Source organism: Hibiscus syriacus, unplaced genomic scaffold (assembly GCF_006381635.1).
Source record: "Hibiscus syriacus cultivar Baekdansim isolate YM2019G1 unplaced genomic scaffold, ASM638163v2 tig00002840_pilon, whole genome shotgun sequence".
Classification (NCBI taxonomy): domain Eukaryota; kingdom Viridiplantae; phylum Streptophyta; class Magnoliopsida; order Malvales; family Malvaceae; genus Hibiscus; species Hibiscus syriacus.
Window position 1 is genome coordinate 6,084,666 of NW_024061947.1, and position 17,553 is coordinate 6,102,218.

At 30.9% G+C, this 17,553-nt stretch overlaps 1 protein-coding gene across 2 annotated transcripts; it reads left to right on the plus strand.

Annotated features, from left to right (window-relative positions):
* Nucleotides 1-4,222: 4,222 nt before the first annotated feature.
* LOC120155663 (calmodulin-binding protein 25-like) lies at nucleotides 4,223-5,158 on the plus strand. Of its 2 annotated transcripts, XM_039167169.1 has the most exons (2): nucleotides 4,223-4,906; nucleotides 4,949-5,158. In XM_039167169.1, exons 1-2 carry the CDS (start codon nucleotides 4,400-4,402, stop codon nucleotides 5,030-5,032), a joined length of 591 nt encoding a protein of 196 aa, XP_039023100.1. In that variant the 5' UTR covers nucleotides 4,223-4,399; the 3' UTR covers nucleotides 5,033-5,158. The 2 variants fall into 2 exon arrangements, with proteins under 2 accessions (XP_039023100.1, XP_039023097.1); XM_039167166.1 differs by having other exon boundaries at nucleotides 4,223-5,158.
* The last annotated feature ends 12,395 nt before the right edge of the window (nucleotides 5,159-17,553 follow it).

Here is a 17,553-nt window from a genome sequence, read left to right on the forward strand (position 1 = left end):
GCTAAGTTTTTCATAGCCAAAGGCTGAAGCGATGACTCAATTCCGATCGTGATAATTGAAAAACATTTAATACCCTTTGGGTTACATTCTCAATTTTCTTGTATCAAGAATCGACGATAGACCATCATTTTATAATAAAAAATGCTTTCTTTTCAAAAAGTGCATGTTGGATTGATTGTGGTTTCGATTAATAGTTGGGGAGGAATGATCGACTTGTAGCACATTCGATCAAACGATTCGAGAGTTAGCCATGGCACCTATCATTCAACAGCCCCTTTGTGAATGTTAAATGAAAGCTAAACGAACAAATTTTTGAGCATTTAAACGAACATATTCACGAGCATTAAACGAGCATGTTTATGAACTTTAAATGAACAAACACGAACACTTTCATAAATAAATAAACGAATAGGAACATGATATTAAAAAATTAAACGAACATGAACTGAACACGAACACCTTCAAAAATAAATAAATGAACACGACCATGATATTAAAAAACTAAACGAGCACAAACCAAACAAGAACCCCTATAAAACAAACAAACAAACACAAACATAATCTTGTTCGTTCAAGCTTGGTTCATTTACACCCCTATCCCTCGTTATGGGGCTTCATTCCAAGTTCTGGTATCACGAGGGAATGATAAAAGAAAACATCTTTTTTTCATAAAAGTTCAATGATTAAATTAAAAGTTGATATATTTTACTAACATTTCACGTTATTAAACCAAAGAAAATTGAAAACATAATTAATTGATGACTTGTATAATTGAAACATAATTTAAAAAAAATAGTCTTCAAAATAAGACAAACTTAAAATAAAAGTAATATTGAAATAATTTAGACTTTATTATAATATAAATCTCATTATGACTTATGAGCATTATAATAATAAGGATAAATTACACTGTTAGTCATTAATATTTGAGTAAGTTTTTATTTTTTACTAAAGTTTCAAAAGTTACAAATCAGTCACTAACGTTATCAGTTAGTTACAAAATAATCACTCGTCGTTAACAGATGTGACGAAAAACATAGGTGGCTTGTTAATTGCTTACATGGACTCGATTGACTATGTTGACTACCACGCTAAAGACCCAGATGTCACCTTCTCTTCTCCTTTAAATAAAAATCTAATCTCTAAAGTAAAAAATTTGGGTTTTTGAAGAGAACGTGACTGTTGGAGAAAAGCCAAGGGGTCTTTGAAGTCCTCCATTCAAGCTCAATACTCAACTTGAATTTCTCCATGATTTTAGGGTTTTTCATGGCATTGGTCTCTCCTTTCATTAAAGTGAGATTTGTTGGGGCAGTTGACAAACTAGTCTTGGCTCGCTTTCTTCTTTCGGATGAATTAAGCTTTTTTGAATTTATCTCTCTTTTTATTTGAGAACCCATTTTTCTTAATAATTTCTTACTTTCACTTCCCAAAAAGGAAAAAAAAAAATGAAAGACCAAATAACCAATTAAATAGCCAAGGAAAATAGAAACAAAGAGAAAACAATCGTTTGGTTTCCGGAAATCCTTTGTCAGTTTCTTGGTAACCAAACAAGCCCATAAAGAAAAAGTTGAAACAAGAGAGAAAGTACGTATGTAATAACAACTAGAAAGAGAGAAAAATGTAATAAAAAGAGCGAATAAGTGCGATAATTTTTTTTGGGTGGGGGCTGGGGATTGTTGGAGGGTTTTTTAGAAACATGCAACGGGAGAAGAGAAATCCTAAACTTCTTGTTGGGTGAGTTTATGATCACACATTATACGCAAGAAAGAAAACATTGTTTTTTAACCTTAGTAAAGAATCCAAAGCATCGAGAAAATTTCTCCCATTCTTTCGTTTTTCCATTTTCTTTCAAGTTTCTTTGGAACCAAACAGTTCCTGAATGCCCAGTATTTCATCCATCAATGGAGGACTTCAAAGACCCCTTGGCTTTTCTGCAAACCATCTATCAACAAGCTTCAAAATATGGTAAATACATACATAGTCAACCTCATCGATTGGTTAAAGAAGAAGAGGAGACGACTATTGGAGATATTTGGGTCTCCAGCGTGGTGGTCAACCGAGTCCAGGTAAGCAGTTAACGCGCCAGATATGTTTCCGTCACGTCTGTTAATGACGGTTAACGGTGAGTGACTATTTTCTAACCGATCGATAATGTTAATAACATATTTGTAACTTTTGAAATTGTAGTGGGAAAAACGAAAACGTACTCAAAAATTAGTGACCAACGGTATATTTCTCTGTTTTGAAAACAGGACCGGACCGGCCTGTTCAACCGGGAACCGTTGTTTAGTCCGGTTCAATCTAAATCGGTTGAACCGCTATTAGTGAACCGGCCAGAACAGCTGAACCGTTCGAACCGGACCGGCTGAAAACCGGAAAAAACCGGGATTTTTGATTTAAAAAAAAAATAAACCAAATAACGTCGTTTGTTAAACGAGCCAAGTCGAACTCGAGTATTGCTAAACTCGACTCGAACTTGAAAACTTTAAAAGTAAGCTCAACTCAACTCAAACTCAAACTCACAAGCTAAAAATTATCAAGTTCAACTCAAACTCGAAATATAATATTGAAACTTGAACTCAAAAAAAAAATTAGAAGCTCGATTGAAGTCTCAAATTCGAGCTTGATTGAAGTGAAAGAATAGTTCACTCAATGCTCACCAAAAGGCTTCATGATTTTGAATGCCAAATTACCTCTATTATTTATAGAAGTTAGTTGTGATGCGCTTCTATGTTTCTTAGCAATGTGAGATTGTTTTGTTCTCATATTTTTACTCTTTAGACTTTTGGGTGCTCTTCTATGTTTCTTAGCCATGTGGGATTGTTTAAAAAATTAAACAAAACAATATCATTTTGTTATGATTTTTTAACCCCAAATTTATTTTTTAATTATAGTTATATAATTATATTTATTATTTAATATGTTTTACCTTAAATATTATGTTGTAGTTAATTTGAATCATTTTGTTTCACTTGATTTTATGGTTTTTAACTTATATATGTTATGACTTGCTTTGAATATGACTTGTGATATAAAAAATTATTTTTTATTACATATTTTTGGTATTTTTATTTAATTTTTAAAATAATTATGACATCGTCCGGTTCTTTCGATCGGTTCGACCGGTTGAACCAGTGAACCGGTAGCATGACCGGTTCGCTAACCGGTACGATTCTGAAAACCATGGTATATTTTACCTTAATAATAAACATATTTCGTTAAAGTTCGAGACATACGTGTAATTTAGATAAACAAATAAAAAATGTATTGTTACAAAATATAAAAAAGGGAAGAAAGTGAGGGGGTATTTCTGTTGTACGACAGCCTAATATTCGGTTACAACGGAAAACGTTAAAAAAATTAACATTTTAAACAACAAAATTAACATTTTAAGTAACGTTTTACTAAAAATATTAAAATAAAATTAATATTTTTAATTACATTTTTTCTTATCTTTATATTAAACTGTTTTACTTTAGTGGGAGGTGAGATATCAAATTGATGTTAATTTAGCCCAAATTATGCCAGCCTCGAGGTAGAAAGAGGGAGAAATGAAATTTTAAAAAAGCAGTGTAGTTACTAGTAAATAAAATAAATATATATATATATATATATAAAGTGGAGTTAACGCGTAAGGGTGGACGCCAAGAGACGCGGTTTGACAGTCAAACCTGTGGAATAAGTGGCTGAAAGCCATTGCACTCCGTGAGTCAATCTCATTACGCACAAATCAACTAAATCAAATAATAGTAAAGGTCAAACGACTTTTTTGGCCCTCTAATTCTTTACGAAAATCATCTTAGTCGTTAAATTTTTTCCAGTTTTCAATTTTTTATTTAATTAAATCAGGTGACAAAGGAATAATAAATATGTCAAGTTGATATCAATTATTTTTGTCTCTTTATCAATTATAACATTATCTGTTTTGTTCTTTTTGAATAAAAATTTAGTTTTTTTTAAAAAAAAAGCAAAAATAGTATTGATTTGAAAAAAATTGGGGGACAAAAATGTGATTAGAGCAATAAGAAACACTTACAAACCATGGTTAGATGAGTAGTACCTGAAGTACGTTAGATTGAGACCCGTACGAGAAGAAGCTGACGCCTGTCCATATGTCATTACGACGCGGTTTCTGTTTATCCCCTCTACCCCGCACCGTCCTATTTAAAGCCTCCTCTTTCTTCCCCCTCTGTCTCTCTATCCTTTCATTTCCTTTCGTTTTCTATTTTTAGGTTTCAACTTTCAACCAAAAACCCAACAAAATTCCATAAACATCACCATTCACGAACAACTGGATGATTCCTTTCTTTTGAACCCTTCTTTTTTCTCTTTCGTTTTGACATAAATTGGATCATTTAGTTCATTAGTTGTGTGAAAACAAAAAAAGCAGAGAGATCTGATGGCTTCTTCATTGGAAAATCTGGGGAGCATAGAATCATGGGCGTTTCGTCCTACTTTTACTGATTCATGGCTCTGTGAAGCTTTTTCTCGTGATACCGAAGCTCTAACCAAGGCGCTTCAAGACTCCATTTCTAACACTGATCGTCTTTCTTCTTTTTCCCCGCTCTTCTCGCTCGTTAACTCCGACCCTTTACCGACGCCAACCGGCTCAAATATTTCCGGTTCCGATCATGAAACCATGCTTAAACGTCAACGGAAACTCGACCTCCCTCCGACGGGGAAAGTGTCCAAATCCAAACGCAAGTCCCGATCCTCCAAGCGCTCCCAAACCACTTTCATAAAAGCGGATCCGACCAATTTCAGGCAGATGGTGCAGCAGGTGACCGGGGTCAGATTTGGTAACGCTCAGATGTCTCCCGGTCCGATCTTGAAGCCGGAGCCCCAGAGACCCGGAAGCTTGCCTACGCTGGACACATCGGCGTTTTTACTGGATCACCGTCAGCCGTTTTCGGGAGGTGTTGCAGTGTCTGGCGTAGTTCCGTTGCAGTCTCCTGTGGTGGCCAACGCTGGAGCTTCCTCGGATTGCGACAGTTTGCTTTGCTTTCCCACTCTAGAATCATGGAAAGCTTAGGGTTTTATTGGTTGCTTTTTTCAATTAGCAGTTGTTTTGTACCTTTTTTCCCCTTGTAGCTTTATGATTATCAAAGAAGGATATGAGAGGAGCTGTTAATATAGTTAATTTTCCCCTTTTTTTACTTATTGAATGATTTTTCCCTCTCCCATGGATTATTAGTTCGTGAAGGATTTTAAAAAGTCGTAATGAGAAAAAATTATTCTTAACTAAACAGTAATTATTTTAATTTTAAAATTTTCAAGTATTTTAGTCACTATCCTTTCAATTCAAGTACAAAGACTCGTTTCAGATAAAAATATAAATGGTGAATAAATTTTTTGCCTTTCAAAATAAGGACTTTCTTTTGTCATAAAAGATGAAAATATTTCAAAATGAAAATAAAAATTTAAGTAATTTTCTAATTAATCGTTAGAAAGTTTTTTTCTTAAAATAAAACTTTAAAAATGTATAGATTAAATGAATATTTAATTAAATATTATAAATATATTTTAACATTATGTTGACCTATTAATAATTCACTATTCCGATCATACTGACATATTATTTCACTAATTCGTATCAGTGAAGCTCTTCAGGGCCGGCTCTGGAGAGTACCCTGAGTAACCGCTCAGGGTCCTCAACTTTATTTATATTTATAATTAGGTCCTTCATTTTTTTTACATTTATATTAACATTCTTAATTTTTGTAATTTCATAATTGTTTTTAGTTTTTTTATCTTTTTTCCATTTCTCTTATTAATTGGTTCGATTTTGAACTAAATTTAACTATTTTTTATATTTATAATTCGGGTCTCTAATTTCATAAAATATGTATTTTTTGACATTCTTTTTTCATTTATCTTATCTATTCATTCAATTTCGAATTAAATCTAATTATTTTTTCTCTTTCTTTTTCAAATATTACTCTTCAATTTATCAAATATTCTTTAAATTTTAGTATTCTTCAATCTCAATCTAACAATTAAATAATATACAATTCCTTTTATTTATTTCCTCTTCAAAATCAAACTATGTATTATACATGCATTCAATCTTTTTTTTATATTTATTCTCTTTTAGTTGTATTTAAGATGTTTTCTTAATAAAATAATAAAAATAATATATTTTCACAAATTTTAATTATTTTAATATAATTTATTTATGTAATATTTAATTAATTATTCAATGTAATAAAATATACTTTTATTTTATAAAGATATATTTTTAAATTTTTATCATGACCCTAAAAATGTCTTAAGGCATCTCTGATACAACATCAAAACCAGATGGAACACAACATTCTCGTATAACTCGAGGCATGTTTCCCTTCACTCAGATGGGACATCCTAACCTACTTGGTCACCCCATCAACTAAGCAAATGAAGCGGTTGATCATGACTGGCTTAATGAAACTCTACTTTATTGGGAATGTCTTAGGAACGGCGGGTTAATATACGACGTTATCGGATATATTAAAAGATATTTAATAAATTCGGTTTAGTGTTATCGGAAATGTTGACTAATAATAATGTAGAAGGTCTAAGTCATGAAGAAATATTAAAAAATTGTGAAACCGGTAAACTTAACTTGTCGGTTCGTGTCCATCCAAATTAAAAATGTATCGATCCAGAACGATATAACAGGTAAAACTATGACAAAACCAGTATTGAAATGAAAAAACCGGTAAAGCGGTACCGAATATATTTAAAGTGTCGATACTTTAATATAAGGATCGACGCTTCGTTAATTTAAAAGAGAAGCAGTTTTAGCGCATATAAAGTGTCGATACTTTCAAAAAATATATCGATTAACAACGATATAACAGGTAAAAATATGATAAAACTGGTATCAAAATGATGAAACCGGTAAAACGCTACCGGATATATTGAAAGTGTCGAAACTTTATATAAGGATCGACACTTTGTGAATTTAAAGAGAAGCAGTTTTAGCGCCTATAAAGTGTCGATACTTTAAAAAAATGTATCGATCAAACAACGATATAACAAGTAAAAATATGATAAAACCGGTATCAAAATGATAAAATCGGTAAAATGATACTGGATATATTAAAAGTGTCGATACTTTCGTAAGTACGTGTAATAAATTATCGATACTTTCAAAGAAATACGTAATTATCATTTCGAAAGTATCGACACCTGACATAAAAGTATCGACACTTTTGTATTTGTATCGATTAAATATAAATAACATATCCGATGAAAATATAAAGGTCATAGCTAAATATCCTCTGAAAATAGATAGAACGGACGAGTTTTTGAAATCGAAGCGTAATTGTTGCTGCATTTCAGAAGACGTTTCTAAAGCGAAGTTTGTTTATTTGTTGCTGCAGTCGAATCGAAAAGTATGTTATCGAAACCCTAATTTTTTATTATTACAGTAACCGCGATAGGATTTTTATGTGTTGTTTGGGGTTTTGGAGTAAAGAAGTATTTGGGACCGATTACAGGTAGAAAGTGATATTCAAGGAAAAATATAAATGTCAATACTTTTATTAAATATTATAGGTAGAAAATGATATTATAGGTTGTATAAATGTGCCGACACATTTTGTAATGGCCATTCAAATTCTTTTGAAGAAAACTGTTTTACCACAAGAGTAATTATCTATATTTGTATATTGAATAAAGTGTATGTAACAAAATAATTTGATTTGCGTAAACTTATATATAAAGGCCAGGAAAAATGGAGTCAATGGGTTGGAAAATTGTTTGTGGCGCATATGACTTTGAAATTGAGGTCGAGACTCGAAAGAAACCAAAGGGTGGATATATGTACTTCTAGTAAGTATCAATGTCTTTTTGTTATTATTGTTGAAATGGTAATTGGATTAAAGTATCGATAAACTTTAAATTGATTACAAATTTTAAATGTTGACAGTATGGCCGAATGCAAAAGGATGAAGGAAGATGGCACACAGAGCGGTTCGGTATGTAAAATGAAATTGACATTGAGTATTATTTAGTGTTAATGTATTGATTAAGAAACGTTTATGTTTAATATTAGGTGACAAAAGATGTGAGGTCTAAATGGAATTCGATGAGTGATGCTGAAAAGAAACCTTACATCACACAGTCAAGGAATGATAGTAAAGAATACAAAGAACGGAGGAAAGCACATGAAAATAAGGTATTCATTAAACTTGTAAATACGTTGATACAAAATATATAAGAACTATAACATTATATATTGTTAAAAAAATGTAGGAAGTGTCGACAAGATGCAGCATTAAAAGGGTGAATTCATTAATTAAACACCTTAAGGAGAAGTGTCAGTTGAATGTGCTGGGAGAAATAGGTTTTGGATCGTTGGTAGGAGTAAGGGATCGACCTATTCGGAGGGAATTGTGTCGATCCTTGATGGCGCAATTTGATGTCAGACAATGTATTGCTAAGTATGGTGATTTTTCATTTCCTCTCGGGATCCCATGTGCTGCAGCCGTATTGGGGGTAGAAAATGAAGGCAAAAGTGTTGTAAAAGTCTGTAAGAGTAAGGACTGGAAAGCACTTGCCTCCAAATATGATTTGAAGCAGAAGGTGACATATGCTGAAATTGAAGAGGAAATAAAAAGTGGATCTTACGGGGGGATGAGCTGAAGGCCAGAGTTCTATTATACCTTGTCGGTATCTTTCTTTGTCCAACGGGTGATACGTCAACGAACAAGGAATATATGAAGCTCATTTGTGATGAAGGCTTGAAGGCTGAATTTAATTGGGCTGAATATATCCATTCGAGATTGATTGAATCAATAATCACCTTTAAAAAAGGCAGCCAGAGATACCTCAAAGGGTGCATAGCAATCTTAGAGGTAAATGAGTTGAATAATTTTTTGTGTTTTTATATAAAATGATAGTATAGTTATTATATAAAAATATAAATTTTATTATAAATGTAGGTTGCACTGTTCGATTTTTGGTCGGGTTATGAGGCAGTGCCGGTTTATGAAAGAACCGGAGTGGCACGCATCCGTGCATGGGGGAAGGAAGAGGTGGTTAGAGTGATGGTGAAGTTGAAGTTGGATAGAGCGAAGAAGCAAGAAAGGGTAATAAATGTAATTAAATAATATTAAGAATATAATCAATGTCTTAATATTGTAATTTAATTTTGAAGGTTATTGGCAAAGATGTAGAGGAGGTAGTGGAGGTAGAGGAGAAGAAAGGAGAGATGGTTGTATTGGGGGATGACGGTGAGGAAAAACAGAGTAACTTCGACATTTTGATGTCTGAATTGGCTGATATCAAAAAAATCCAATTTTATATCATGCAAAGACAATCAAAAGTCGAAGAGAAACTTGATAGAGTCGAAGATACACTTGAGAGGCATAAGGGGGTAGTGGAAGGAAAAATAGATGGAGTGGTGAAAGAAGTAGAGGTGTTGAGGGGTGAAGCGGTGAAAGAAGTTGAGGTGTTAAGGGGTGATCTTAAGATGGTGACGGGTGAAAAATTTGAGGGAGTGGTGAAGGAGGTTGTGGAATTGAGGAGTGAACTTACGGGGGTGAAAGGGGTGGTTGATAAATACTTGGATGAAGGAGATCAATTGAAGGGTGAAATAAAAGAGATAAAGAGCTATGTAGAGAAAAAATACGATGAACTGAAAAAATATGAAGAAAAAAAGAGGGATGAGGAAGAAGAAGAGATTGAAGAAATGAGGAGGAAGGAAGTCGATGTCATTTATACACCAGAGAGTGTTATGGCAGCAGATTTGGATTTGGAATGTCCTGCACCCCAGAAGAAGAAGCAGAAGGTAAGTTGAATAAAATAAAACTTAATTTGAATATCAAATTCCTCGGTTGTCCACCAGGAAGCCATGCATTTTGAGAATGCTGCTGTAAACTTTGGGTCACCAATGTTAGCTTGTGCATTGCGAGAAAGATGCCAAGAACATAATATGTGCTTAGCATAAGGAATAACAGATCTGATAGCCCTCTGCATTGCCCTATCCCCATCGGTGACAACTGAAATAGGTGATTTATTCATCATGGCTTCTAAAAAATTCTGTAGCACCCACTCGAAAGATTGAGACGTCTCGTCAGCGATTATGGCAGTGGCAAACACAATTGTGTTATGGTGATGATTGACACTGACAATAGGCATAATTGGTCGACCATACAAATTATCTTTGTATGTTGTGTCGAACGCAATTACATCACCAAAGCATGTGTAATCCGATCTCGATGTAGAATCCGACCAAATAAGATTATACAATGCCCCCGATTCGTCTACCGAGTATGTCATAAAAAACCCGGGATCATCATGTTTCTTATAATCAAAGTAGGCAATAAGCGCATTCACATCCCCATCAACGATTTCCTTTGCTTTACCTCTTTGAAGCGCATTGTAGAGGTCTTTATGTGTAAATCCAACATTATGATAGCCCCCTGCCTGCTGCGTTAAATAGTTCATTACTTGTGACGTGCCAACACCGACCTCTTTCAATGTTGTTGCCTCATCGATATCAGCCTTACTTACAGCTCTATTAGAACGCATAAATGGTGTCATAGCAGGTGTGCACAATGCATGATTATGTTTCTAATCAGACTTACTTATAACCCACTGATCGTTTGTATTTGTTGCTGTAACTAAGACTCTAGCCTTACATCATGTTCTTGTGACTGGCGTATGAGCACGTTGATGATCAACAATATTGACTTTTGATCCTCGAAACCCTTATTTGGAACAACAAAATTCTTGTGTCTTCACATTCCCTTCCACGTCAAGCCGTGTTGTTCCCTTACGTGCACTAAACCCATGTTCCCGTGCGAATCCCTTGTAAAAGTACCAAGCTTGATCACGTGAACAGAAGAGCTGACCAACCAATCTGTCAGATTCATCAACATTATGTACTTCATGGCATTCCTCGGTTGGCTTAACATTGTCTACATCAGTATGATCCATGGCAAAAATTTTGTTGTGCAAGTTCAGTGGTCCCGGAGTTGATGGAGATGTAAGTAAAGGTTCATTTTGAACATGTTTCAGTCGTACTGCTTTCAATAAGATGTGGTATTGGTAATGGTAGTTAAAGGGTGGGTACAACATTAAATTCGCAGTACATATTTAGGTATGTACAATAACTACCTAAATATGTGTCAATACATTTTCTACCTAAACATATTGTTAAATTTAAATTCTAAATAATATTTTATAAAATATCAAAACAATCAAATAATTTTTTGTGTAAATGAAATTATTAAATTAATATTGTTGGTGGAAAACATGAAACACTATTAAAAAATTGAAACATAAATTACATAACTTTAAAAAAAGTATGGATCCTTTTTTATAAAAAGCATTGACACTTTCAACATATCAGGTAAATTTTACCTTTTTTAAAAGAGAAGAAGTTATAGCGCCAATAAAGTGTCGATACTTTATAAAAATGTATCGATCCATAACAATATAACAGGTAAAAATATGACAAAATCGGTCTCGAAATGACAAAACAGGTAAAGTGCTACCGGTTATGTTGAAAGTGTCAATAATTTATTATACGTATCGACACTTTTGGAATTTAAAAGAGAAGAGTTATAGCGCCAATAAAGTGTCGATACTTTATAAAAATGTATCGATCCATAACAATATAACATGTAAAAATATGACAAAATCGGTCTCGAAATGACAAAACAGGTAAAGCGCTACCGGTTATGTTGAAAGTGTTGATAATTTATTATAAGTATCGACTTTTGGAATTAATAAGAGAAGAAGTTATAGCGCCAATAACGTGTCGATACTTTATAAAAATGTATCGATCCATAACAATATAACATGTAAAAATATGACAAAACTGGTCTCGAAATGACAAAACAGGTAAAGCGCTACCAGTTATGTTGAAAGTGTCGATAATTTATTATAAGTATCGACACTTTTGGAATTTAAAAGAGAAGAAGTTATAGCGCCAATAAAATGTCGATATTTTATAAAAATGTATCGATCCATAACAATATAACAGGTAAAAATATGACAAAACCGGTCTCGAAATGACAAAACAGGTAAAGCGCTACCGGATATGTTGAAAGTGTCGATAATTTATTATAAGTATCGACACTTTTAGAATTTAAAAGAGAAGAAATTATAGCGCCAATAAAGTGTCGATACTTTATAAAAATGTATCGATCCATAACAATATAACAGGTAAAAATATGACAAAACCGGTCTCGAAATGACAAAACAGGTAAAGCGCTACCGGTTATGTTGAAAGTGTCGATAATTTATTATACGTTTCAACACTTTTGGAATTTTAAAGAGAAGAAGTTATAGCGCCAATAAAGTGTCGATACTTTATAAAAATGTATCGATCCATAACAATATAACAGGTAAAAATATGACAAAACCGGTCTCGAAATGACAAAACAGATAAAGCGCTACCGGATATGTTGAAAGTGTCGATAATTTATTATAAGTATCGACACTTTTGGAATTAATAAGAGAAGAAGTTATAGCGCCAATAAAGTGTCGATACTTTATAAAAATGTATAAATCCATAACAATATAACATGTAAAAATATGACAAAACCGGTCTCGAAATGACAAAACAGGTAAAGCGCTACTAGATATGTTGAAAGTGTCGATAATTTATTATAAGTATCGACACTTTTGGAATTAATAAGAGAAGAAGTTATAGCGCCAATAAAGTGTCGATACTTTATAAAAATGTATCGATCCATAATAATATAACATGTAAAAATATGATAAAACCGGTCTATAAATGACAAAAGGTGAACGCATATAGTGTTGATACATTTATAAAAAGTATCGATCCAAAAAATATCGAAACCGATAATTATAATGTAATAGGTAAATTTGCAATGTTACCGGTATAAATATATCGATTTACTTATAAAATAGGTCAATATAAGCGCTACCTATTACATTATATAAGCGCTACCTAATATGTTATTGTACTTGATAATATTTCCGGTTAAATACCTATTTTATTATATAAGCGCTATCTATTATATTATATAAGCGTTACCTAATATGTTATTGTACTTGATAATATTTCCGGTTAAATAATATAACATAACCGATATAAATTTTAACCGGTCACTTGTTTAACCGATCAAGTCGTATATTAACCGATTTTTAAGCGTCGCACAACAGAACTACCCTACTTTATTCCTGTGACTGGGGCCGGCTCTTAGGGAGAGTATCCTGAACAACTGCTTAGGACCCTTAATCTTTTTATATATATAATTCGGGTTTTTGATTTTTATAATTTTATAATTTTTTAAAATTTTATCTTATTTTTTATATATCTCATTAGTTCATTTAATTTTGAATTAAGTTTAACTATATTTTTTTTTAAATTTTATTCTTTAAATTATCAAATATTCTTTAATTTTTAATCTTCTTCAATCTCAATCTAACAATAAAACAATACACAATTCTTTTTATTTATTTATTATTTAAAATCAAGTTATGTATCATACAAACATTCAAAAAATTTATAATTATCATGTTTTAGTTGTATTTAAGGTATTTTTTTAATAAAATAAAAATGATGTGTTTTGATAAAATTTAATCATTTTTATGATTTGTTTATGTAATATTAAATTAATTGTTTAAAGAAAGAAAAATTACTTTCATTTTATAAGGGTGTGTTTTTGAGTTTTCGCCCAAACCTCCGAAAATGTTTGAAACAATTTTGTCAGTGAAGGATGCAAATAGGATTCAGTTCTAAATGTAAATAGGTTCTAGGGCAAATATGCATCTATCTTGAATTTAATTTTTTATATTAATTTTTTATTTTAATGAAGATGTATATATTAAAAATTTATTTATATTCATTATAAATAAAAATTTTCTATTATATATATATCTTAAAAATATTTTTAGATTCGTCGTTATTTTATTCAAACATATCTCTCTTTTGAAGTTATCACGTGAGACTCGAAGAATACTGGCAGTCTATCTTGAGGACCAGAAAGAGGCCTCTCTCTCTATATACCGCTACAAACAACTATAACTACTATTTCAATGTTGTGCATCAACACTTAGTATATAATTTAGATTTTACTAATTTTAATATAATATTAAAATTAATTTCTAATGTCTATTTAAATAATCATTTTAGTTTTTATTCTTTTCTTTAGAGTAATTTAGTCCTCAATATTTCAATTTTTGATCAAAATGATCATTCCTGAATGAAAAAATGTTAGTCAATCAACGCTCAAAGCATATTATTGATGTGATATTTTCACATATATTTAATTATTAATGTAGTATATAATACGTCAGTAATTAAGAATACTTGGAAATATCATGTCAATAGCCCGCATTAATTGTCAATAGACTAATGATTTTTATTTAATAAGAGTTGTTTTAATTAAAAATTAAAACATAACAAATAATATATCTTAAAAAGAAATTAAACTGACCATTTAAATAGACGATAATGACTAATTTTAATATTATACCATAAAAATAATTCTATATTTGATCACAAAATAAATTTTGTTGTTTATTATAATATACAATTTTTTGGAAAAATAAAGTTTATGTTGGGGTGGTTTACCCAATCTAAGGTCAGAGTATACTTAAGATCCAATTAAAATTTATATAAGAATTTATAAATTGATCAAGAGTGACACTGGTAAAATTTTAATTTAATCTTACAAACTTAGATTCGTGAATCTCAACCACTTATACTAGTACTTGTTGACTTATTATAATATACAATGACGTAACTAATACTCAAATTATGTGCAAGTAAGAGTACGGTGCCGTGGTAGACCAAAGTCCGAAGTTGCCTTAGGAAACACTCCCGGGTTTTACCCGTATCATTAACCAATAAATGGTCCAAAACACTCAATTTCCCAAATTATTAAACCTTAGTTTGGTATAATAATCATTGCTAAAATCTAGTACTGACAAATCCAAATTTCCCAGATTAATTATTGTTGAGCAAGTTGGTAAACTTTACCCAGATTTCTAAGACTTATCTTTGAACAAAATTGTGTAGCGAACGGGCTAAAGTGTCATTTATATAGTGATTTAGGAAGAGATAGTCAAACACGATATACCAAAAACAAAAATGTCTACTCCAATTGGGAGACCAAGGGACGATAAGGCTTGTAGGCAAATAAATGAAGTGTTTGAAGAGATAGTCATTTTAATATTTTTGTTATATTTTTTCTTTGAAGTGGATATAAGCCATTAATGATATTCACTTGGCAGATTGTTATCTGTTATGCTGAAAGAATAGCTAATCGGAAGAATCTGTAAGACTTTTAGGGCTTTCTTTTCGGATTTGCTGGTGGGGTTGAAGATCTTTTCAATGGGGCTCCTCGAATTGGTTTAACACAAGGGGTTATTCTTGGGATTAGTTTATAAGATCTTTGATTAGAAGAATTGATTGAACATCTCTCGGCTAATGATCGGAGCGGCCCTCCTCCGGCATCCCGAACTTGGACTTGTGTGCATGAGAACAATAGTGGATGGTCCTTTTGACTGAAAATATAGAGTGTGGATATAAAGGACATTGCCTTTCTTTGTATCCCTTTGAGATTATAATATAGAATTACTTGGATTAAAAGTGTTTGAGTTTGTCACGCCCTCATAACCTTCAAGTCCAAACGACGCTTGTACCAATGTTTTGGACTCAAGTTCATAGCCCATGACAAGCTCAATTCCATCATCCTACAAAATATTTGAGTATGGTAGTTAAATTCTATGAAACTTAAACCGATTAAAGTACAAAAAATAATAATAATAAAGAAAAATAAACTACACTATTGAATTTTGACTCTTTATCATTTATATCATCATCTTTCAATTTCTTTAATTAGAGTATAAGTTCAAATATTAATATCTATATATTTAAGTTTAAGAATTTAAAAGATGGAGAGATATCAAGGGGTTAATTGGTGCGCAAGGGTTAGAGGTGGATGGGTAGATGATTGATGGGTTATTGTTCGATGATAGTCGACCATAATTATAAAATTAAAAATTAAAAAATTTAGGGGTTTGAATTATCTTTTGAGTTTTTAAATAATAATAATTTTTAAAATTTTAAGTAAAATTTTCAAAATTTTATAACAATATCATGTGTGATGTTTTTAAATGTTGATTTTTTTTAATAATTGTTAACAGTGAAACACCTTAAATGAAAATGGAGAAAGCGATAAATAAATACTTTGTCAAATTATATACTTAAAATTATAAAACAAATAATTTAAACATTTATTTTGAATTAAATATATATTATAATTGTGATAAATTTAAATTATTAATATTTAATGAATCGTTTTTTATTCATTTTAATGTGATTATAAGATAATATTTACATTCAATTTTTTTAATAGTATGTGATGATTAAAGGTAATATTTGTTCATAATTTTTTTAATATATTGACAACGCACACCTAACAGACACAATTACTCGAACCTGTGACCTTTAGGAGGGGGTGTTTGGATGAGGGAATGTGAGATTTCCATTGGAATGTAATTCACATTCCCCAGTTTGGTTAGCCCGGGAATCCCATTCCCGGTAATGTAAGATTACCAATAATGGATTTTTTTGGGTATATTACCGGGAATATCATTATCTCCATTTTCTTAGGTATTGTTAGATTACCGGAATTTTGGACTAAAATGTCCTTAATTTTTTTTTTCTTTCAAAAATATCATTCTTCTATCATTGAATAATAAAAAATCTACGAAGGTAAATTACAAATTTATTCTTAAACTATTTTAGATTTACAAAAAAAGTCTATAATTAAAATTTTATATGAAATTCAAGGGTTAAAATAAAATTTTACCCTTTCATTAAACTTTTTTTTTATTTTCAATTTTGTAAAAAAATTATATAAATTATATAAATTTAAATTTTTTAAAGAAAATATATAAATATTTTACAACTTGTTAAAAACAATAAATATATAATAAGAACAATTTGGTCAAATATACATTCCAATAATCTTTTATTCTTTTAACTAAACATGGTAATCTTACATTCCTGCTAAGTCAACAAAACACAAAATATAATATTCCCAATAATCTTATTCCCTGGTAATCTTACATTTCCACTAGTAATCTTACATTCCGTAAACCAAACTCAAGTGTTTGAATTATCTTTTGTGTTTTTAGAGATATTTTTGGGTTTTTAAATAATAATAATTTTGAAAATTTTAAGTAAAATTTTCAAAATTTTATAAAAACCGTCATGTGTCATGTTTTTAAATGTTGATTTTTTTAATAATAGTTAACAGTGAAACACTTTAAATGAAAATGGAGAAAACGATAAATAAATACTTTGTCAAATTATACACTTAAAATTATAAAACAAATAATTTAAACATTTATTTTGAATTAAATATATATTATAATTGTGATAAATTTAAATTATTAATATTTAGTGAATCTTTTTTTATTCATTCTAATATGATTATAAGATAATATTTATATTTAATTTTTTTAATAGTATGTGATGATTAAAGGTAGTATTTATTCATAATTTTTTTAATATATTGACAATACAAACCCAACAGACATAATTATTCGAACCTGTGACCTTTAGGGGTTTGA

Bases quoted from the DNA above. Each gene is read 5' to 3' on its own strand.
- LOC120155663 (XM_039167166.1), top strand. From the start codon at position 4,400: ATGGCTTCTTCATTGGAAAATCTGGGGAGCATAGAATCATGGGCGTTT.